We start from the raw sequence: 24,057 nt of genomic DNA, 5'->3' as shown, positions 1-24,057 counted from the left end.
AGGCCTGACCTGGAGGTGGCTCCTCGGTGGACCTCCTGTCCCAGTGTAGATGACCACTTGCTTGTAAACCTACCCACAGAGTGCTCAGTGCAGGGAAGACAGCACTCTGTTCTCCAGACCCTACTTCCTGGAGGCTGGCTCAGGATCTCTCCTTCCCTGACACTTTAGACTAGGGTCCCACTAACAACTACAAGCCAGGGGCTGTGTTCAGAGGAGGTGGCATCTGACCAGTGGCTTGAGTCTCCACTCCGTGCTCGCTGGGACCGAGTTCCTAAATCTTTGAGGTTTCCCCAGTGAGTAAAATGGAGGTTAAAAGACCTACCTACCTCCTGCATCGATCTGAGAGCCAAGGTGACAGGGGACATTGGAGACAATCTGGGATACAGACCAGAGAAGGTCCTCAGCCTCAAGAGCAGCGGAAAGGGAGCAAGTGCTACTCAACCCCCAGACCACTTCTGAGACGCGTTTAGAAAAGTTATTACAGGGGTGCCCGGGTGGCTCAGTTGGTTAAGCATCCGACTTTGGCTCAGGTTATGATCTCACAGTTCGTGAGTTCGAGGCCCGCATCCTGCTCTTTGCTGTCTGCATGGAGCCTGCTTAGGATCCTCTGTCCCCCTCTCTCTCTGCCCCTCCTCCACTCATTCTCTCTCTCTCTCAAAATAAATAAACTTAAAAATATTAGAAAAGTTATTATAACATCTGTATTCAAGCCTTAGTGATTACAGTGCTGAATGGAGCAGGGCCATATGCAGGCCAGGCCTATTCACCTACAACCGTTCTCCAATAAGACCACCACCACACACATGCGCGCGCGCGCGCACACACACACACACACACACACACACACACACACACACAGGTCTGACTCACCTATGGCATCTGATGCCACAAGAGGACCTAAACTCAGGAGGAACTTTCCAGTCACCACATCTTTGCTCACTGTTCTCTTTGCCCCCGTAGAAGGCTGATGGCTGAGCAGCTGAAGCAGGTTCCAGAGGGGCCCCCTCTCCTGTCTTCTATCACTTTTCTGATTGGTCCCTCCATTTCCTTCAAGGGCTCTTCCCAGAATCCCACTTACAGTCTCTGTGAGCTCATACGATCCCCCCACGGGGGCAGAGGCCACCCCATTCCACCCCAGAATGTTCTTCTGAGCTGCACACCCAAACTCCCACTGCCCCCAGGACAGATGAGCCGGGCCACAACCACAGCCAGCACCCCCCACCTCTCCCCGCGCTCCCACCAGACTCCGGATCGGCACAGTGTAATGGCTAAGAACCCAGGTGCTGAGGCCTAGAATGCCTGGGGCTGAGTCCCAGCTCTACCAAGGGCTGACTGGCTCATCTTGGGAAGTGTCTGGAATTCTCTGAGGCTATTTCCCCAAGTATGAAATAGGAATAAAAGTTCATACTTCACAGAGCTGTTACTGGGAAGAAGTGAAGGAAGACACATGCAAAGCCCCTACATGATCCTCAAGAACGATCACGACGTGTTATAGCACCACATCGGCAGCCTCACACCGGGCCTCCTTCTATTCCTTCTCTCTCACGGCGCACCCAGTCACCAAGTCAGACGCTCTTACCTCCACGACTGCCACGGCTCCCCTGAGCCATCATGTCGGGCTCCACACGGGTCTCCCTGCCCCGGGCCTGTCCCCTCGAACTCCCACTGTCTACTACGGTGACTCACCCTAACACACAGACTCGGGTTATCTTATTCCCCTGCTTCAACCTCACTACACTCCTCCCCTCTAGCTTTCCATAACACATTGCATTTCCCGTTAGTTAAAAAGTAACTTCCAGTAGCTCCCTAAACTATAAAAGGAATCTAAAAAACAGTTCAAAGATGTATGGTTAACAAATGATCCAGTTGGACACAAAGCCACTTAATTCAAAACGTAACTGCGGCCAAAATAGCTGCAAGTTCCCCCAAAGGGCCCCTTTCGGGAAATGCCTAAAGCATCTCAGGACAGAGCAGTGACTCAAACCATAATTGAAGTGACGTGAAAATGTAAAAGATGGAAAGGTCCACACCATGGTTCCCACTGATATCAAGCAGGACTCCCCTGGAGAGACAAAGGAGGGGCGGCCCCAGGCCCACTCGCTGAGGGTGCGTACACTGTCACCCGTCACCCAAAAGAGGCACCGCCCCCTAGGGAGTGGCTGCGGCTTTCCGTGAGAAGAAACAAGGTAACAGCACCCCCACCCCACCATCTCCTCCCTCAACCACGCATTCTCCCACCACCTCCGCATCCTGCCCCCTGCCAGGTGGTCTGTTCTGGAACCCGGAACCCAGCAGGGTGCCTACCTGCGAGGGCTTGCTGGACCCGGCTGGGCTTCGGCATTTGCACAGGCACAGCGGCAGGGACGCTCCCAGGGCTGCCGGCAGGACCGCTGGGGAGGGAGGGACTAGGGGAGAGGAGAGAACAAAGCTTAACGTAGGAGCCGATTTAGCAGGAACAAGAGCCAGAGAAAGACCAAGATGGGAATTCGCTGGTGTTGCCGGGGCCGCTTCGCAGCTTCACTTTGCATGGCTGCTTCTGTGTGAGTGAGGATTTCTGGGTTTTCTTTTAATTAAAAAGATCCTGATGTCTGGAAAGAGAATCAAAGAAATCTGAATTTCAGCACTCTTAGACCCAAACTAACCTACAGAATCTGACTGCTGAGGATGTGAAGCCCAGAGCCAGCCCCACGACCGCCACAAAAATCAAGTGGGGACGTAAAACTCCAAGCCAGGCATCGAGTGGGGGGAGCATCAGCTGGCAGGGCCAGAGCAGTGATGGGAGAGAACACTGCTGGGGGGGGGGGGGTGGTGAGCCTCCGCTTTTTACAAGCGATCAAGAAGGAAGCATAAACTGTCAAAAAAAAAAAAAATGTTTTCCTGGGCAATTCAGACTCTGAAGACAATCCTAAAAGAATTCTGAGCTCACTCACTTTGTCAGAATAAGAGCTCTATGGTACCTGAAGAGGGGAAATCTGGCAGCAACCGCTCTAACAAGTACTCAAGACCAGTATCACCAGTAATAGGGCCAATCAACACCAGGAACCCCAGAAATGGTGCTCCGAAAGGGACAGAACACCATTTTTGTGGTTCCTGCCAAAAGTGCATAACCTCAAGCATGAGAAACCAACAGACAGGCCCAAATTAAGGGACATTCGACAAAGTAACTCTTTAAAAGTGTCAAGGTTATGGGAGATAAAGGAAGAACTCCTACTGAAGGGAGGAAAGGAAGAAGAAAGCAAAACTGGATGCGAAGTGGGGTCCCCCAGGATCCTGGGACAGAATGGAAACAGTGGTGAAAAACCGGTGAAAATCGAGAAAAGTCCTTGGTTAACAGGAACGCACCCACGGCCATTCCCGGGTTCTGAGGACTACAGCATGGTTATGAAAGATGTTTATGAGAGGAGTCAAGGAAGGGAGATATGGTAACTCTCTGCACTATTTCTTAACTTTTTTATAAACCTAAAACCAGTTCAAAATAAAAGAATTTCTTTTTGGATTTTTTTTTTTTTAAATGGGGGTCTTGCTTCCCACAGTAACTATGTTTGAGTCATTCATCTGGTTCTAAGACATTCTATTTCTCAAGTGTTAATAAATCTACACGACTCTGGTTTGGGAAGAGCCCCACACTGGAGACCGGCTGGCGGAGATGGCCCGAAACGCCTGACAATCCACCCCCCCCACTGGCCCAATTCCCACGTCTTCCAGCCCATCCTGGGGCACCTCGGTATTTGTCTGAGTGAAGAAAGAGGTTGTTTTGTTTTCATTTCTTGATTGGTCTCCCCAAAGAGAATAACCCGTGTGGCCACACTACTCACATCGTGGCCCCTGCCTCGGCTACACGCAAGCCTGAGGGAACAAGGGACCTGGCTCCAGAGTGCTCTGATAATGCAGGGGAAGAGCCAGGCATTCAGACCACCTGCGCTAAGGTTTGGTCCCACTAAACTGTTTGATTTGGAGCCACCACCACCCCCTTCCTGGGCCTGTTTCTCCATTTGGGTTTTTTTTTTTTTATTTTTATTTATTTTTATTTTTTTTAAACGTTTTATTTATTTTTGAGACAGGGAGAGACAGAGCATGAACAGGGGAGGGTCAGAGAGAGGGAGACACAGAATCCGAAACAGGCTCCAGGCTCCGAGCTGTCAGCACAGAGCCCGACGCGGAGCTTGAACTCACGGACCACAAGATCATGACCTGAGTCGAAGTCAGCTGCTTAACCGACTGAGCCACCCAGGCGCCCCCCATTTGGGTTTTTTAAAGGAAGGTAGATAATCTCTGATGGTCTTTGCAATTCTTAGGTTCTAGAAGTGAAGGAATTCCACAAGGTAGAGCCCTTCTAGTCATGGACTCAGGCAACCTTCCGGGCCTCCCCTGTTCCTGGGTCTATCTACAAGGCCCAACCTGGCTTTCTTGTCTGGGACTATCCCCAGGAGCTTCCAAATGGAGCTCAGAATGAGACACGAGGATTTCTAGTCTTCTGTGAAGGCGAGATTGGACAGCCCCTGGGCAAAGGGCAAGGCTGGGAGGCTGGACCAAGGAAATGCATAGCCTCCTACCAGCTCCCCACAGGGTGAGCCAGCACTAATCAGCAACCCCGGGCAGCACGTGCAGTATGAGGAATGTGACACGGCTCGGGGCGGGGGGGGGGGGGGGGGGCGGGTGGCTCTGGAGACCCCGCTAACAGCACCTGCTCCAGCTTAAAGCTGTGTGCCCTTGGCCAGGTCGAGTACCCTTTCTGAGCTTCAATTTTTCTATCCGTAAGATGAGAACAATTCTAAAAGGCCCTTGGGGTGGTTGTGAGGCTCAATCCACAGCCCAGTACAAATGTCCACTGTTCCCCTGTTCTCAGAGGAGCAAAGGGGACACAGGAAAGCTGAGGAGCCGCCAGGTACCTTCCTGCAGGGCTCCCCTGAAACCTTGAAAACTGTAATACTGGAGCAAAAGGAAATGTCACACTTCCCGGCCCAACTCCTTAATCTTAAGAGGGGAAAGGAGGGACGTGGAAAGGGAACAGAGCTGACCCAAGGGCCTACAGCCAGTCGGGAGGAAGGTTCCCCTGGGACACAAGACCCCCGAGCACCCAGGCCAGGCTGAGAGCAGGTGGGAGTGCCTTTAGAGGCTGGGAGAACAGCAGTAGCAAGAACAGAGCAGATGAAAGCAAACCGGCAGAGCCATTTCCAAGGGCCATTTAGTGCAAAGGCAAGGCGCCCCAGGGCTCAGCCACACCAAAGCTGCAACAGACTGCTGGTCACGATCACTACCGGAAGTCATCAAAACGTTAAGCCACCACACCCCCTATTAAAGACGGCGAGAGTGTGCATGACACATTTTGGAAAGTTTTCCACCCCACATCATTAAAACACAAGTTTTGGTGCTTAAAGGGATAAAGTTCAGCTACTAGGAAATTTTCTTAAACCCAGCAGCTCAGTGACAGACAGACGAAGTCCCTTCTCAATGTATTACTGCCTACTCAGAAAGCCTCCCACAAGGAAGTCAGTCGGCCAAGGTTTTACCCAGGTTGAGCAAGAAGCGATGTGAAACCACACGGGTTCCCAAATAAAAACCACATGGGTTCCGTGAATTTTGATTCCACTCATTCACATGTTCTTTCCAGCGGCTACCAGTAAGTACAGCTGGTTCTCAGGCTTCCCCAGCCCATGGTGCCGCCAGCCTGCCACTCCCTGGGGAATTTTCAGTTAATGTAGATGACAATCATTCACCTTGGAGAACCAGACCACAGCCCCCAAGGAGACCAAGGGGTCGAGTGTTTTCGATCATCCTGGCCCTGCTGGGTCAAGACACCAGGTATTCATTACACCCCTTCCAGCCAGCTCTACGACACCCACCGGAAGGGAGTGAACTAAAGAGCATCGATACAAATAAGACGTGGGAGAAATCCTGTTTTTCCAAACAAGGATAGGCCCATGCAAGTGAACTGTGCCTCTCCCAGCTCCTGAAAAGCTGGAGGAGATAAAGATGAACACCCACCTCAGGAGGAAGGCTCCTTCGAGGCGGTTTCAACTAACAGAGCTGGCTGGCCTGATCCCCTTCCTGGCTTACAACCAAGGCAAGCAGGGCAAGTAGCAACACGCAGGCCCAGAAGCAAAGGTAAGACCTTCCCTTCTGTAACTTGCCTGGCCTGTACCAGGGGGCCCCCTTTGGCAGCCTCTCAGGCCCTCAGGCTGGGGAGGGGGGACGCCAGAGAAATATCAGGAGAGATCAATGGAACCCTGTACCAGGAAAGAGCAACAAAGCCCATCAATCAAATCACTTGGCTCAATCCCAGAATCCCAGTTCTAGAACTATCTAGAAATGTGCCTCAAAATAATCTGTAAGAACTTAAGAAGCCCCAGGAGGCTCAGCAGAACTGACCTAGTAGAAGAGGCTCTGGTCCTGCTGATAACCATTCTGGGCTGGCAGACAGCACACTTTTCCCTGAAAGATTCTGACCCACTTACTATAGGGGGCCTCACAGCACGCTGGGTGGGGCTGGGACAGCCCAGAGCCCCGTTCGCTAACGCCCACGTGAAAATCCGGGGAGAAGGCCAAGTGAAAGCTCCTGTAGCCCCATTCCCAGAAAGAACTCAGGTCCACCTGCTCCCACTCCCTGAAGGAGATGCCCCCAGAAGATGCCCTGACCCATTCTCCTCCTGTCTACGGACTCCCCACGGTCATCCCTCAAGATACCACTGCCCTCCTATTACTCTGCCTTTAAGACAGCTTCAAGAACTCCACGTGTCCCTTACAGCCTGCTGTGGGGCCTGGTTTAACCCCAACTCTACCACTTGCTGGCTATGCTGCCAACCTTGTCAACCTCGGTGTGCTCACCCATAAGCTGAGGACACCACCTACCATATGGTCACTATAAGGATTACTGACATCATTCACACAGCCTGCTCGATAGGGCCTGGCAATGTGTGCTCAGTGAATGGCAGCTGTCACCCTGTCTTATAGAAGCTGGCAGGGTCCTCTGAAACCTAGCTTAAAAAAAATGCTAGGAGTGCCTGGGTGGCTCAGTTGGTTAAGTGTCGGATTTCAACTCAAGTCATGATCTCTAGGTCCGTGGGTTTGAGCCCCACATCAGGCTCTTTGCTGACAGTTCAGAGCCTAGAGCCTGCTTCAGATTCTGTGTCTCCCTCTCTGCACCCCTGCCCTGTTCGCTCTCTGCCTCTCTAAAAATTAAATAAACATTGGGGAAAAAAATTAGCTAGAGGTCCAGGAAGCCGCTGAGAAAGTGTTGTCCACACTGGGAAGCCCTCACTCACCATGGTCAAAGAGGCAGGGATGCGGCTGGGTGATGAGCAAGGCAGAACCAAGAAGCTGACTGGCCAACGTCAGTCCAAACCAACAAGAGGTTGACCCCCTTGGGGGGCAGGGCAGTCACAGGCCCGCTACAGGCCCACATATCCAGTCACTACCCACCCTCTCCGGTCACCATCTCAGAAACCAGCCCCCCATCCCAGCTCCCATTTGGAATTCTCTAAATGTTCTCCAAGCCCAACACCCTCAGTAATGATCACTGACAAGACCCCTTGTCAGTGAAAGGTCTCCAAGCACCCAGAGAGCAGCCCCCACTGGCCACTCCAAGAGGTTTCCTGACTTTTAGGCGCCCCCTGGTCCAGATGGGGCACATTTCATCATCCCCCTCAAGGAGCAGAGAGCTCTAGGAGGCACTGGGCCAGACTACACCAGCATGGAAGCCGTCCTGTCACCTGATGCCACCTGCCACACACCCAGTGTTTTGTTCTCTCCTCAACCGACTGTTAAGCACCAAAACTGGGCTCACAGCCTCCCCCTGACCACACTGTGGGCTTGTGGGAGAGAATGTCCCATGTCTGTGTCTTCAGTGCCTGGCACAGAGGAGGAATCAACGAAACACTCTCAGGTGCACGGCACGAGCGATGAGGCACACAGGCACACCTTTACCTGCTCTACAGAGAACCTGATTCTCCTGGCTGGCTGCAAGCATTGCTGTTTTTAACCCATGTGGCAACGATCAGCGCTCAAGCACCAGAGGTCAGGGAGGCTCCATGCATCGCAAGGCTGTGGAAGGCCAGCGCCTGGGCACCAGGTGGCACATGCAAAGGAGACGACGCAGAGACAAGGAGGCAGGGGCCAGGTCTGTAGGTATTTGGGCACATCTTCCCAGCTAAGTAAAAGCAGAAACCCAAGCCTGCTGACAGGGCACAGAGGTAGACAAAATGACAAGATACCTGGCTCAAAAACACAAGATACCTGGCTCCGCTGGCAGTGGACAATCCTGGGGGCTGGTGCTGCGGTCCCAGGTGGGAGAGGCTGGAGCGGTAGAGGGGCTGGTTCCCCAAGGAGGGCGGTGCCCCACCCCAGGGGTTGGTGGTGTTCAGCCTGGGTGCAGACCTAGCCCCAGAGAGTGAGGGCTTATTGTACGGGGCAAAGGCCTGGTGGGTCCCAAAGACAATGGCGGTCCTGTGGGGGGGCTGGGGGACAGGGTAAGCCGGGAGGTTGGTCATGGAGTGGCGGTAGCGGCCCGACACGGGGCCAGTTCCACCACCACTGAGGCACTGATGGCAAGAGCAGGCGACTCCCGTGTGGCCCGGCGGGGCAATGATGGTGGTCACCGGGTATGGGGGTCCTGCTTGGCGCCGCACACTACGGCAGAAGCTCGAAGTCTTGTTGGTCTGCGTGTGGGTGGCGTAGTTGACGGTATAGTTGTACCCCAGGGGAGCCAAGTCCACAAGATGGTTGCCCCTGGCCACCTGCTGCTCCAGGAAGTCACAGACACTGGCTTCATATGCTGTCCAGGAGCCATCGTCACTCAGCCACTCCCAGACGATGCCCCGGCCCGGGGCTGAATGTTGGGGGAACAGATGCCTCCGCACAGCCCGCATGGTACCTGTTTGAAAAGGAGGAGGACACGTAAATGGCTAATCTGCTAGCCCCCCAAAACAAAAAGGGCTTAAAAATTCTTTTTGGGGGCGCCTGGGCGGCTCAGTCGGTTGAGCGTCCGACTTTGGTTCAGGTCATGATCTCATGTCATGGTTTGTGAGTTCGAGCCCCGTGTCCGGCTCTGTGCTGACAGCTCAGAGCCTGAGCCTGCTTCGATTCTGTGTCTCCCCCTCTCTCTGCCCCTCCGCCGCTCATGCTCTCCCAAAAATAAATACACATTAAAAAAAAAATTCTTGGGGCGCCTGGGTGGCGCAGTCGGTTAAGCGTCCGACTTCAGCCAGGTCACGATCTCGCGGTCTGTGAGTTCGAGCCCCGCGTCAGGCTCTGGGCTGATGGCTCAGAGCCTGGAGCCTGTTTCCGATTCTGTGTCTCCCTCTCTCTCTGCCCCTCCCCCGTTCATGCTCTGTCTCTCTCTGTCCCAAAAATAGATAAACGTTGAAAAAAAAAAAAATTTTAAAAATAAAAAAAAAAAAAAAAAAAAAAATTCTTTTTCTACAACCAAAAGAAACCAACATGGTCAGTGTGTATAGGGTCATGTTGCCATCTGACCTAAAGGCTGGTACTGGTTATTCCTTCCAAATTTTGGGTGAAGGGTAGAAAGGGTAGAAAGCTCCCTCTCTGTAAAGAAACAATGGCCCAAAGGGACCTAATGGCAGAGGGGGATCTGTGCTCCTTGGCAGGAGTAGGGGATACTAGGAGCTTAGGTCAAAGAACAGCTATGGCTCAGATTCCAGGCTTTTTCAAAATATTTCTAATGATGAAACATATGTAGCTTCACTTAAAAAACTGGAAAAAAAAAAAAAAAAAAGGAAAGTTAAGAAAATTAAACCGTCCATAATCTAACCACACAGCTTATATCACAATGCATTTCTTCCCATTTCATCTTCTAGACACGTCCTTTTAGGAAGCTGACAATCACATTGAAAACTTTTCGGGCTGTTTTCTTCTGTTAGGCCATCAGTTTTCCTTACGTCTCTAAAACTATATACGTAACTCAGTATTCATTGTTACGTAAGTCTCTTACGTGGATGTACCATACCCTTTGACTCTTCAAGCAGCAACTACTGGGAAATACCCGGTGGTTAGCTTATATTCTTAATAAACCAAACCTGATGATTACAGAGAAAAATTAATTCGGGCCATGTTTCCAAGAGCACTTGCCAAAAGATGATCACTGCAATTTGCTTCTACTGGTCTCCTGACCCCCACCTCGCCTCCATCCTTGGCAGCCAGAGGGATACTCTTCACCTCCAAATCAGATTACAGCACTCCTCTGCCCAAATCCTCCCACGGCTCCCCCTTTCAGAATAAAAGCCAAGGGGCGCCTGGGTGGCTCAGTCAATTGAGCGTCTGGCTTGATTTCAGCTCAGCTCATGATCTCACAGTTGGTGAGACTGAGGCCTGCATCGGGCCCTGCGCTGACAGTGCGGAGCCTGCTTAGGATTCTCTCTCTCTGCCCATCCCCTGCTCGTACTCTCCCTCTCCCTGTCTCTCAAAATAAATAAATAAACATGAAAAAAATAAAAAATAAAAAAAAGAATAAAAGCCAAAGCCAAAGTCCCTTCAAGGGACAACCTGCCCCTCCCTCAGGTCTGTCTTAGACCCCCTTCCTGGTGACCTGGCCACCCTGGCTCAGACCTCCACCTCTCCCAACACCTCCATTTCCTGATTAACACTTATTGCCATCTAACACAATACACAATTTCCACATTACATATCTTGTTTGCTGCCTTGCTCAGTGGACTCCAAACATCAGGAAGGCAAGGACTTTCTTCTGTATCCAACTGATTGGAAGGCTTAGTCCTCACACACCCAAGGACGCTGCCGTAGGGATCAGAGTAGCGTTTCTCAGTCTCCCCACCAGTGACATCCTGGGCCAAGAATTCTTTGTCGTGGGGCCCGTCCCGTGCATTTAGCAGCATCCCTGGCCTCTACTGACTAGACGCCAGTGGCTCCCTGCCCCACTTGTGACAATTAAAAATGTGTCCAAACATTGTCAAATGTCCTAGGGGACAAAACACCCCCAGTTGAGAACCACTGGGTTAGATGGACGGGGCACAACTCCGAGGGGAACTTGGTGGTCCCATTCTCAGTAATACTGATCAAAACACACAACAAACCCTAATGTGAGCACACAGGAGAATAAAGTAACCTGCTCAGGTCACGCGGACACTGTGCAGCGGAAGCAGAACTCATCACCAGGCCCTCTTAACTACCACGGCGCTCTTCCTCTGTGCTGGCCTCTCTGCCCACAAGCCCCTCCATTTCTGCAGGTGGAAGCAGGCAGTTTGGGTTTAGGAAACAGGGGGGAAGGGGCGGGGCGGGCCTCTGCCCTGTGCTCTCAAGGCACTCCCTACTACTAAGAGGTACATCCCATACTGTGGTACCTGTACCACTCACAGCACCTGTTGGGGACAGGATGAAGGGCCGAGAGTCAATTCTATATATAACTCCACCATCAGCATGGCACCTGGCCCAAAGCGGGTGTTCCAACACGTACTAGAGGCAGGAAGTGTCTTACCAGTGTCCTGGCGGAACTGGGTCCAGCTGGGGAGGTCAATGATGTAAGGGGCCAGCGAGGGGTCAGCTTGGCCTAAGGGGATGCTGTGGGCCAGACTCCCCAGCCCGAAGCGCTGGCCCTTCTGCTGGACAAACTGCTGCTCGATGTAGCTGCAGACAGTGGCACTGTAGGGGTGCCAGGTGCCCAGCCCGTCCTGCCATTCCCACACGGCCACTGCCACGGGGCTGGTGTACACCTGAGCCAGGGAAGGGCCTGGGGCCATGGCCATCTTCCCCAGGACTCCCTCTTCCTTCCCAAACGGTTTCAGACCACTCTGGGCTGAAGTCTCGGGTTCATTGCCCAGTGCTTCCAGCAGACCTGTAAACAGGACAAACAGTTATCAACATACACGGTGTCCCTGAGAGTTGGCCTCAATGCAGGGGAAAAAAAAATATTTTCCCACAATCACTTTTTTCCCTAAAAGAAAAGAGCATTGTGAATCAAGTACCTGATCCTGTCTTTTTGTTCAGGCAGCCAGGAAGAATTCAGTCAATCAAGCAACGTACCTGCCTCTGTAAATGTTCAGCAAGATACTGTGGAGTGAATTTTGGGTGCTAATCAACAGCCCAGCTTCTTTTTACCAATCATTTCCCTCTGACCTAACGACTGAGTATATCCTTGTATACTGTTTTCGTGAGTCACCCCAAATCCTTCGTGTACTGAGGCCACAATGACCCCTTACAATTATGTGAACACTCTATGGTTTCCAATGCAGGTTTGGGAGATACTGCTATGCTCCTGATGGGAAAAACCTGTGTCTCAGAAAGGACTGGGGGCTCAAGGACCCTCAAGAGGGTCAATGGCAGAGCTGAGACTGAAAGCCTGGTCCTAGCTCCGCCCAGGTCTCCAGGGTACCCAGGAGACTTCATTAACCATGAAGGGCGCCCTAGATAAACATTAAGATCTCACAGATGCAGAAGGCCAGACTCTCCGCACCCCTGTCTGGGCCTAGCTGACCATCAGTCAGGCCCAGAGAGTTTACACCCAGCTCCTGAGACACTCTTCTCTCAGCCACCCTCACCCATCCTCTTCTCTTGTAAACTCTACTCAGCCTTGAGGCCCAGCCTGTGTGGTTCAGGGAGCCCTTCCCTGGCTCACGTGAGCTTCTGCCTTGCAAAACCGGCCAGAATGCTAATGCCTCTATATATGTATGAGGAGGAGGATGTTCCAGATTTTTCTGCTCCTCCAGACAGCAGGGAGCCGGGGAGTCTGTCTTGTCCAGTCATATCGCCAGCTCCAGCAGAGATCTTGTCATGTGCTAAGTGTTGTATACATACTAGTTGACAACACGGCTGAACGCGAAGCCGTCTGCAGCGGTCTGAGGAAGGGCGCTATACTGTGAACGTACCGCGCCAGGCGCCCGCAGCACCAGCACCCGGAGTTCAGCAGGAACAGGACCAGTGTAGTGGCAAACACCAAATATACCTGTCTCGTGTACGCCTAACAGACTGACAAGGTGGCATTTCTCCCACTTTACAAGGCTCAGAGAGGTCAAGGTCTTATTGAAGGTCACATGAATACTGTTGAGTGGCGGCAGAGAACAAGCCCAGATCAACCGGCTCTAATGTCCATTTCTGAGAGAGGAAAACTCAGCCTGACTCCACCTTGGGCTCCACTTACAGGCCGCGCTGAGAGAGGCGGAAGGAGAGAGGAAGCTGTGTCCCAAGTCCCCCAGCACCCTCAGCGGTTACAGCACGTCCACCCAGGGCCCCGGTGCCAGTACGGTTCTCAGTCACACCATCTGTTCGGATTCCTACACAACCCTCTTAAGTGAACACGCTGAATTTTCTCCCCATTTTGCAGATGAGGAAATCAAGGCCCAGGCAGTTGTGGGGACTTGCTTATACAGTGGGACCCTGGGCTTTATGCTGCTGTCCTTGCGAGTGCACTGCACTGTCAAGGTGTCGAGAAGGCCAAAGACACCCGCCACAAGGAAGGCAGAGCTGGAGCCCTAGGTGAAAGGAACAGGCACAGGCTTACTTACTCCACTCGCTGTGTCATCCTGACAGAGGTACCCGAGCTCTCCAAGTTTGCTTTCCCCTACTTGACAATGATGATAACAACATCCATGTTCCGTGCTTTTCACGGGCATTCAGACAGACAGGTGGTACAGAGCACACAGCAGATATCCGCGGAGCCTGTCCTCCCTCCCTTTCCCTGCCCACCCCTGCCCCCCATCCCCCGGGGCCTCCCTCCCACCCCTCAAGTCCAGGTGAGGAGCGGCAGCCTGGGGCGGCACTAGGCTACACAGCACGAGAACGCGGGCGATGAGTCAGGCCTGCAAGAACGCGGAGCACGCCCGTGGGTGCCAGGGCCGCCAGTGAGCTGCCAGCTGCTCCAACAAGAGCACACATCCCACTCTGGAGGATCAGACCTGGGATGCCCTTGGGTGGCTGGCTTATTAGCTCCGTGACTACAATTAGAAGTCTCTGTAACCACATCCAGGTACAAATCACAGGACCGGTTTCAGAGCCAGCTACTCCCGGGCCCGGACTTTCCTCCTGGCACCTCCTGGCAGGCATCACTCACCCGGCAGGCAGCGGGGGCCTCCCACAGATCAGCACCCGTGGTCCGCTCCAGCATGTCCGCACATCCCCGGATGAACCAACTCGCAGAACTTTGCCAAACAGCCAGAGAAATGCAGGCTAGTGCTGCAGCTCAAGTTTTTCCTGAACGTGTCCGGCCTCCACCGACCAAGGGCGCACCCTCCTCAGGCACTGTTGGGGTCCTAAAGACCCAGAGATGAAGGAGACACGGCCGCTGGTCCCCCCTCAAACCAAGGCCTCCACCTTACATCCAGCCATACCAAATTTTAGCAAGTGCCAGAACATTCCAAGCCATTTCCTACCACCTCACAGCTGTAGATCCTGCTGCTACGTGTGTCCAGACTCCAGTCTTCTCTTCACCAAGAACCCAAACATGCCCATCTTTCCAGAATCAGTCACAGCACCCCTCTCCTGAGCCCTCTGACCCACACCTCACCAGAAAAGTGCTGACTCCACCCACCTGTGAGTCTTCACTGCGTATCCTACTTATCCAAACACGAACACGACGACATCCACTGGTCTCGGTGTCTGTCTCCCCACCGGAACAGGAACTCTCTGAGGACAGAGCTAGTGCTGGCCCAAAGCTGGGGCTTCAGTTCTTCAAATGCCTAATATCCCAGAGGGTCTAAAACCCCAGCGGACAGAAGAGAGGTGAACCTTCTGCTCCAGGGGCCTGGGGCACATTTGAAGCAATGCCCAAAAATGCCCACTGGCGTGGCACCTGAACAGAGCAATTACGCATGTCCAACAGCCATGTCAATGTGCCCATTCTCTGCAACAACCTCAGCCATCACGAAGCTACAGTCCAAAAACCTAATCTGTCTCGGCTCCTAATGATGGGGGCTATTTAGGGTGTTCCTAATTATGAAAATAATAATTATTATAATTGCCCATAGAAATAGTCCTCGATCTGGAAGTAACCTGAACACCTACAATAATGGAATTCTTAAATAAGTTACAGTACATTCTAATGATGGAATATAAGTCTTGAAAAATGTTTACAAAAGGCTTACAGACTTGGGGCACCTGGGTGGCTCAGTTGGTTGAGCAACTGACTCCTGATTTCGGCTAAGATCATGATCTTGCGGTTCGTGAGTTTGAGCCCCACGTCAGGCTCTGCGCTGACAGAGCAGATTCTCCCTCTCCCTCTGCCCCTCCCCTGCTCCCGCTCTATTTCTGTCTCTCAAAATCAGTAAACATTTAAAAAAAAGAAAGGCTTACAGACCTAAGATAATGTTCACGACAAATGAAAAACACAAGATACGGAACTGCACAGGCCCCACCGTTAGGCAGGAGGGTGTGCCCTTTATTGAACACCTACTGCAGGGCACACACTCTGCCTGGTGCTCTTGTCATCCAGCCCTCAACCCTCAACTGGAATTATGCCCATTTTATAGACGAGAGAACAGAGGCCAAAAGAAATTAAGAATTGGGGTGCCTGGCTGGCTCGGTCAGAAGAGCATGTGACTTTTGATCTCAGGGTTGTGAGTTTGAGCTCCTCATTGGATACAGAGATTACTTAAAAATAAAATCTTAAAAAAAAAAAAAAAGAAATTAAGAATTTACCAAAATCTATGATGTCATAAAACCTATGTCCTTTCTGCCCTGCATGAACTAATTTTTAAAAGGCTGGAAGGAAGGGGCACCTGGCTGGCTCAGTTGGAGGAGCCTGACTGAGACTCTTGATCACCATGAGTTCAAGCCCCATGCTGGGTGCAGAGATTACTAAAAATAAATAAACTTAGAAAAAAAAAAAGGCTGAAAGGAGAAAAAAGACTGGAAGGAAGATCTCTGAAATGTTAATAGGAGTGATGGATCATGGGATTTTTTTTTTTTACCTCTTTCTGTACATACAAATGCTCTACAATGGTCATATTACTTCTTATGAGACCAAAGTAACTTTTTAAAAAATATTAACGGGGCACCTGGGTGGCTCAATCGATTGAGCGTTTGACTATTGATTTCAGCTCAGCTCATGATCTCCTGGTTTATGGATTCAAGCCCCATGTTGGGCTATGCACTGGCAACTCGGAGCCTGCTTGGGATCCTCTCCCTCTCTCTTTCTGCCCCTCCCCTTCTCGCCTTCTCTCAAAATAAATAAATAAACTTAAAAAATAAATTAAAAATATCAACAACCTTGACCACGAAGAAAACCTTCCTGCTTTCCTTCGCATTTTCTTGTGCAATTTAGCTGCAGATCCTGTCCACAGTACTGTGGCTGTGAGGCACAGAGGAAATTTGCTGTTCTACCAGAGAGGAGTTTTCACACATAAGAAAAAAAGTTACATGTGTCCCAGAGTCTTTCTATCCCCAGAGGATTTAGAAAAGCTTTCGAACAAGATCTGAGCTGGCACAAGAACGTGAGTGAAAACCATCCTGCCTAATTGTGGGCCTCCAGGTGGGTGAACCACACGAAGGGATCCCACCACAGCTGCGGCCTCTGGGCAGAAGAAGACTTCGAGTGTGGTTTTTAAAGCAGTGCTCACACTGAGTGATCACCACCTTGCCAACACGTGAGGACCCCACTTCATCCCTCCAAAGCCCACCCGTGCTGGGCTCAGCAGTTCACCCTGCAGTCCATGCTTGGGACAGTGGCTGTCCCACACCCTCCAATGTCCCGAGAGGAGACGGAAATGGAGAGATCTGTCAGGACCCCCTCGGCGCGCGCACACATGTGCTCCACACTCGGTGACTTTGGGGCAGTCACTTCCCTGTCTGTAGACTCCACCACTCAGGCGGTCAGATGGGTTTGCCAGCCTGTTACAAGCAGTGGAACCTGTTTCCAAATGTGATCACAGGCTGCCCACTGAATAAAATATAGGAACACGAGGTGTTCTTTTTGACACAGAAATGGTCTTCATTCCTTCTTCTCCAAACGCCCAGGATGCTCTTCTGCAGAAGAGTTCTGAAGGGCATGGATGGGAAATCAGCGAGAGCAGGCAACCAGGAGGCCTATTTTTTTTTTTTAATGTTTTATTTATTTTTGAGACAGAGCATGAACAGGGGAGGGGGAGAGAGAGGGAGACACAGAATCGGAAGCAGGCTCCAGGCTCTGAGCCATCAGCCCAGAGCCCGACGCGGGGCTCGAACTCACAGACCGTGAGATCGTGACCTGAGCCGAAGTCGGACGCTTAACCAACTGAGCCACCCAGGCGCCCCTATTTTTTTTTTTTTTTTTTTTTTTAAGTAGGCCCCACACCCAGGCCCGACACGGGGCTTGACCTCACAACCTAGAGATCAAGACACTTAACCACCGGAGCCACCCAGGTGCCCCAAGGAGGCCTATTTTCTATTCCACCTCTTCTTCGGACCCTTTCCAAGCAGCTCAGCCTGAAACTCCATAGCCACCAGTTGACCCAGGGAGTATAACCTTCCCAGACCTCTCACAGTGCAGCCAGCCCCCCGGGTCCCATCAGGAAGCCCTCCCGCAGACCTGGGAAAGTCCAATCCTGCACACAAGCCCAGCAAAGAAATGTTCTACCTGACTAGAAACGTTTTTAATACAAATTAAAAACAACGGAACATTATTTTTTGGCCTATCAAAATAGTAGAAAAAACAACACACACACACACACAAACACCCCTTAATTTCAATACTTGGTGCTGGCAGGAGTACAGTCCTCATATCACTGGGAAGGATAAACCCTTTCCAGAAAAGTGTGGTAATAGGTATCAAGTGGTTTAGAAATGCTTACTCACTTTGACCCAACAATCTAAGGAGATTATAGAAAACCTTTGACATAAAGGTATTTGCTGTAGCACTATTCTGACCAGGTAAAAGAGAAGCAGAGAGAAAACTCAACAGAAACACTAAAATGTTCGGGACAGCTGCGGCCACTGACTAGAGAAACCTCAGGAGGCCCTTTGTTCAACTTCCTTACGTACCTGAACCCTTCACATTTTCTAAAGTGAGAAAGTATTACTTCTGTTAGCAGTAACATGTCTCTTTAATATGCCCAACACCTTTAAAAGATCATAAATAGAAACCAAACCAGCACCACCGTCATGACTTAGCATTGTTACTTTAGATGGCCACTGACTATCCCAGCGGGTTTCACAAACAACAGACCTGGTCAGAGTACCATGGCACCTCTTTGCCAAGAGACATCCCCATCTCTGAGTTGCAAGAAAAGGTGGAACCACCCAGGTGCCTGAACTACTGCAAGAGGTAGGCACTGCAAGACGAGGCTTTTGTCTTGAAGAGAGATGGCTCGAGCCAGTGCCGCCCAGAACTTAGTAGGTTTCTGAGTTATGGAAGGATACTAATACATGATCTGTCCCTTGCACGCTGGAAGGGAAGTGATAACTCCTCCTCTAGCTGTGCCTACCTGAGCCCTCCAGGGGCTGGTCAGGGCAGAGCCTTCAAATAGGGCCGAAAGCCACAGGCGACAGGCACTAGCAGATGGCAGGCACTAGCAATCTTCGATCCCCTGTATCGAAGGATCCCTTTGATCCTTCTCTACCAGGAGCAATGTGACCACTGGTGACCTGTCAGGACAGAGCCCTGGTCCCCAGGCCTACCCAGGGGTCAAAATGGGGGAGCAATGGAAGCAGTGGCAGGAGTAACAGCGATGGCTACCAACCAAGAGCTTACGAGGCACCAGGCGCTAAGAAACTCACATGAGTCCTGGGGCGGGTCTTCTCCTGACTTTATAGACGAGAAGAGGAGGCAAAAAAGGATGACCAACCCGCCCAAGAATACATGGGTATAAAGAAACCCAAATCTGTTCCCAGGGTCCACTGAGACAGAAGGGGTCCACTGATGCTGGACAAATCGGCCTGCCAGATGTGTTTTTCCTGGCCTATATACAGTTTTCAGTTTTTTTAAAAACTGAGTTGATGTTTAAAAATTGGAATATTCACCATTAAAAAAAAAAAATTCCAGATTTCCAGCTTTTAGAAAGCAGAAAAGTTGGCAACATTTGCAGCGCTGACCTAGATTCATTATCCATCCGGCAACAACTCACTAAACCACTGTGGTGGCTGGGACACGCTCTCGCCAGGTCACCACGGTTACCGTGACGTCCCCCCCTCCCCCCCAGCAGGAGTGAGCAACCTTCTCCTGTAAGGGGCCAGAAAGTACACACATATTTTAGGTTTTGCAGAACACAAGGCATCTGTCGCATCTACGCAACTCTGCCACGACAGTGTGAAAACAGCCACAGACAATGTGCAAACTAACCACAGAGTGATCAGTGTACAGCTTCCCCAACACCCATCGCCGTGCTCACAGCGCCCTATAGTTGAGAAATACTTCTCTGAACCCACATCTCTATCAGAAAGTAGGAAAGGGCCTCTGCCGACATGCCAGTCTTCCCCCAGTACCTGAGGGCAGCTTGAGACTCTCTACCTGTGAAATCTTTACTTACACCCACTCCTCCACTCTGGCAGAAGTGGCCACTTCTAACAATCAATGTCCATGTGATATCTGAGTGCAATTATCTCCCTGGCCCTCCACTAGGGCATAGGGTCCTTAAGGCAAGGACTAAGGTCAGGAAAAGACTTTTTAAACAAGATACAGAACGCTGAGTACAAAAAAAAAAAAAGAAAAAAAAGTGGGGGGGGGGCGCCTGGGTGGCTTGGTCAGTTAAGCATCTGACTCTTGATTTTGGCTCAGGTCATGATCCCAGAGTCATGGGATCAAGCACCACGTCAGGCTCTGTGCTGACGGCACCGAGCCTTCTTGGGATTCTATCACTCCTCTCTGCCCTTCCCCCACTCACACACTCTCTCTCTCAAAATAAACAAACATGAAAAAAAAAAAAAACATTTCACTATGTGAAAATTAAGAATGATTGTTCAACATGGGGCACCTGGGTGGCTCAATCGGTTAAGCGTCCAACTTCGGCTCAGATCATGAACTCATGGTTCATGAGTTCAAGCCCCACGTCGGGCTCTGTGCCAACAGCTTGGAGCTTGGGGCCTGCTTCGGATTCTGTGTCTCCCTCTCTCTCTCTCTGCCCCTCCCCTGCTCGCACTCTGTCTCTCTCTCTCTCTCAAAAATAAACATTAAAAATTTTTTTAAAAGAATGGTTGGTCAACAAAAGACGTCTTTAAGTAGAATGACCCATTACAAGCTGGAAGAAAATACTCACAATATGAACAAAGGACCGAAATCAAGAATATATAAAGAACTCTTACAACCAGTAAATAATAAAAAGTTGGCAAAAATCATAAGCAAATACTTCACAGGAAACACACATGCCAATAAGCTCATGAAGAGATATTCAATGTCAGGGCTCAGGAACATAGAAATCAAGATCCCAACGATCCCATTTTATACCCATTCAATCAGGAAAAGTGAAGTCTGCCTATAGTGAGTGTTGGCAAAAACGTGAAGCAACTGAGTCCCATGCGCTGGTGCTGAGGGAGTGGATACTGGTAGGACCACTTCAGAAAACAGTCTGGCTACATCTATGAAAGTTGCACATGATGGATGACCCAGCAGAATATCACCCCTAAATTCATACCCAAGAAAACCTCTTGCACCTGTACTACAGACGTGTATGGGGATGTTCAGAGCAGCACATTTGTAACAGCAAAAATCTGGAAACAACTAAGTGCCCATCAGTGGAAGATTAGATGCATAAGCTGTGGTGTGTTCACGGTTCTTCAGTAGTGAATACGAATGAATCAGAAGACATGCAATAAGATGGGAAATCTTAGCAACGTTTTCTTACTTTCCTCAGAAACACATAAAACTACATGAGCATGAAAGCAAGGGGAAAATGGTTATCTCAGGATGGGGAGAATGATAAAATGACTACAGGTAAACTTTCGTTTCAAGCTTTTGTTCTGGGTGGGTGGAACGCGGTAACTTACTACATTCCTTACAAATCACTTAGGAAATAAGTAAAAGCAAGCCATGTGTGAACAGTGATGAGCATGTATTAATCTAGTTCTGTGTTTACCCAAAGTAGAAATGAAAACCAACACATTTTAACCCAAGTACCAAGCCCTACCCCTGACGCAGGGTTACTGTGTGGCCCATGGCCCCATTCCTGCTGGCCTCTTAGGTACCTTTAATATGTCTGAACCCAGGGGTGTCTGGGTGGCTCAGACGGTGAAGCAACCGACTTCGGCTCAGGTCATGATCTCATGGTCCGTGGATTCGAGCCCTGCGTTGGGCTCCGTGCTGACAGCTCAGAGCCTGGAGTTGCTTTGGATTCTCCGTGTCTCCCCCTCTCTCTGCCCCTCCCCTGCTTGCACTCTCTCTCAAAACTAAACAAACATTAACAAAAGCTTTTTTTTTTTTTTTTTTAGTTTAATATGTCTGAACCCAGACTCATCTTCCTTCCTGATTGTCCTTTCCCCCTGGATTCCCTGGCCCCAGGCAGTTACGAGAAAAAGCTGGGTTTCTAGATCCTCACAACCTTTCCCCTCCAGCCCCGCAGCTGCCACGGCTTCCTTTTTCTCCTCCCTCCTCAGGCCCTGTTGCTTGGGACTTATGTGCCTCTCACCCTGATAAGTATTCTCTCTGAAGTGGCTTCCCCAAATCTGTCTCTCCTTCTGGTCCACCTGAGAGGCAAGTGCAAGACTGAGCCTCCCGAAGTATACTTCCGGAATAAAGTTCAAGTTCCTTAGGTTGACACTGAAAGCCCATCACAGTCTGGTCCCTTCCTATTAACTGTATTTGCCAGGGAGCTTCCCTTCAATACCTTACTTTTGTCTGTGCCTCCCCTTCCCCCAATCCATATACATCCAGTTTTCCCACCTCCATACCTTGGCTCTGTGCAGAATCCCACCCACGTAGCTACACATCCTCACCTTACCCATACTTTCAAGACCCAATTTATTTATTTTTTATTTTTTTAATGTTTATTTATTTTTGAGAGAGAGAGGGGCAGAGAGAAAGCACCACTGGGGGAGGGGCAAAAAGAGTGGGAGACAGAAGATCTGAGAGGTGGGCATCACTCTGACAGCAGAGAGCCCAACGTGGGGCTCGAACTCACGAACCGTGAGATCATGACCAGAGCTGAAGTCGGACGCTTAACAGACTGAGCCACCCAGGCGCCCCAGGACCCAATTTAAACAGCACCTCCAAGATGCCTCAATGTGCCCGACTGAAAGAAAACACCTGCTTATCAACTTCCACAGCACCTGTCTGCCCTCCACAGTTCTCTACGTCCATTCTATCTCTCCAAGGAGACTATGAGCAAACTGGGGGCCACATCTCATGGCATAAGGAAACAGTCACAAAGAGAATAACCCAGTCGAATCCATCCCATACTTTCCAGCCAGTGTGCTCATCTAAAATGCCTCTTCTGCTAAAATCCTGCTCCCCGGAGCCTTGGCAGGGCCCCCAAAACCCTCCGCGCTCAGCCCTCTCCCTACTTCACCAGCCTCCTCTACCCCACACCCATCCCTTGTTGCTTCTGCCACAGGGAGCTCCTTACAGGGGCGCAGGCACACCAGGCAACTTCTGGACTCTGCAGACGTCAACTCCTCTGTGGGGCTTCTTCCCTCCTTTCCAAGTCCTACTCCTCCTCCACGACTCACCTTAGTTTTCCTCTTCCCTCCTACCCCTTCCTGGACAAACGGGGTCGGGGGGTTGGGGTCCTGCCCTGCGACTCCCCCCTCTCCCCCTCCGCCTCAACACATATCACACCAACAACACCTTGCCACTGCCTGTGGTTCGTCTGTCTCTTCCACCAAACCGTGCGTTCCCGGGTGACAGAAAGAACCGTTGCCCACCAGTGGACCCCAGCACTGGGCATGGGCCTTGACACAAAGGAGGTACCCAGTTTTGTTAGTGCAGGAAAAAAAAAAAAGAGACATAAACATTTCCAGGTCAGATGCAGAAAACATGACTTGTGTCCTTCATCCCATAAAGCATGCCCTAATGGAAACCACGTGGAAAGTATCCTCTAAGACTGGTTAAACAGGAGAAGCCCTTGGCAAGAAAGCACTTGAATTTATTTGAAGACAGTTGGCAATCAACTATCAACTCCCAAGGCTGACTTTTCATCCCAGAGACCTCAAAGTCCAGACTCCCCTACCGAAAACCAGATTGAGAAGGGAGCAATGTAACGTCCCCGGGGCTCTTACCTTTTCTCTCTGGAGAGCTGGCACAAACTGTCCCTTCTTGATGGAGACAGTAGATCCTTAGGAGGACTGACTTGTTTGAGTTCCCATCTTGATATAAACGCGAACAACAAAAGCCGAGCAAATCCGAAAGGCCTGCTGACTCGGCAACACAAATTCCAAGGCACCTTTGCCAACAAGGAAAAAGATGATCAGGTTTTAAATTGAGAAACAGCAGTCAGTGAAAGCGAATGCACAGATGTTGGGTCTGTGTGCTGCGGCTGGGGACTGGAAACCACCAGGTTTATTTTCCAACAGCCTGGGCAGGGCAGAAGGTACAACAGTCTCCCTCCACCCACTCAGTCATCAAGGGAACGGTGGAAACAAACAAACAAACAAACAAACAAACAAACACCTCAGCAATTTCATGAAAAGGCCTAAACGGACTCCATAAGCCACTCTGCAGTGATAAGTATCCAGAAAATTAACACACCAGAGAGGGTGAAAGTTTGGCCAAGGTCACACAGCAAAAGAACAAGAGGCCTAGTTACAGCTACCCTGATGGTAAAGCCTGATGTTGGCTTCATCAGAAAGTTCACCTTCCAGAACTCCAGAGGAGCTAGGACGGCAGGCAGAAATATTCGGAGTTCATTCTTAAGGGGCCAAGCGCCCGTGCACACACCATTTCCATTGTTACTGGCACTTAGGGAAGTGGAACCAGTGTGGAGGGGAGCAGCTGGCTTGAGGGGAGGGGGGCAGACGGAAGGCCAGCTTCAGAAAAGAAGGTCTTCTAAATCCTCCTCCACATACAGTATGCACCCCTCAAAAGTAACCCAGGGCCCCAGCAAACTCCTGTTTCCTGGAGGGCGACCCCTACTTGAGGCGAGGGAAGCAGAGTTACGGGGCAAAAACTCTTTCAAAGTACGGCCCCGGGCTCCAGCGAAGTCGTCCACCTGAAGGCAGACCCCGGACCCCGGGAGAATCCACGCCCTCACCGCGTAGCCC

The 24,057-nt window shown here is 50.8% G+C and overlaps 1 protein-coding gene across 2 annotated transcripts in view; it reads right to left on the bottom strand.

Annotated features, from left to right (window-relative positions):
• The window catches only part of DTX2 (deltex E3 ubiquitin ligase 2), a 35,644-nt gene that overhangs the window by 11,092 nt on the left and 495 nt on the right, over positions 1 to 24,057 (bottom strand). For both annotated transcript variants that reach the window (XM_030300334.1, XM_030300335.1), the window contains exons 2-5: positions 23,077 to 23,240; positions 11,444 to 11,800; positions 8,233 to 8,869; positions 2,305 to 2,405 (exon numbers count right to left, since the gene is read on the bottom strand). In XM_030300334.1, the coding sequence (XP_030156194.1) occupies positions 2,305 to 2,405; positions 8,233 to 8,869; positions 11,444 to 11,711 (1,006 nt within the window). In that variant the 5' untranslated portion in view covers positions 11,712 to 11,800; positions 23,077 to 23,240. The remainder of the gene's footprint in view (positions 1 to 2,304; positions 2,406 to 8,232; positions 8,870 to 11,443; positions 11,801 to 23,076; positions 23,241 to 24,057) is intronic.

The sequence above is a fragment of the Lynx canadensis genome, chromosome E3 (assembly GCF_007474595.2).
Source record: "Lynx canadensis isolate LIC74 chromosome E3, mLynCan4.pri.v2, whole genome shotgun sequence".
In the NCBI taxonomy this organism is placed as follows: Eukaryota; Metazoa; Chordata; class Mammalia; order Carnivora; family Felidae; genus Lynx; species Lynx canadensis.
The sequence above is the reverse complement of the archived record's forward strand: the minus strand, read 5'-3'. Positions and strand labels throughout refer to the sequence as shown.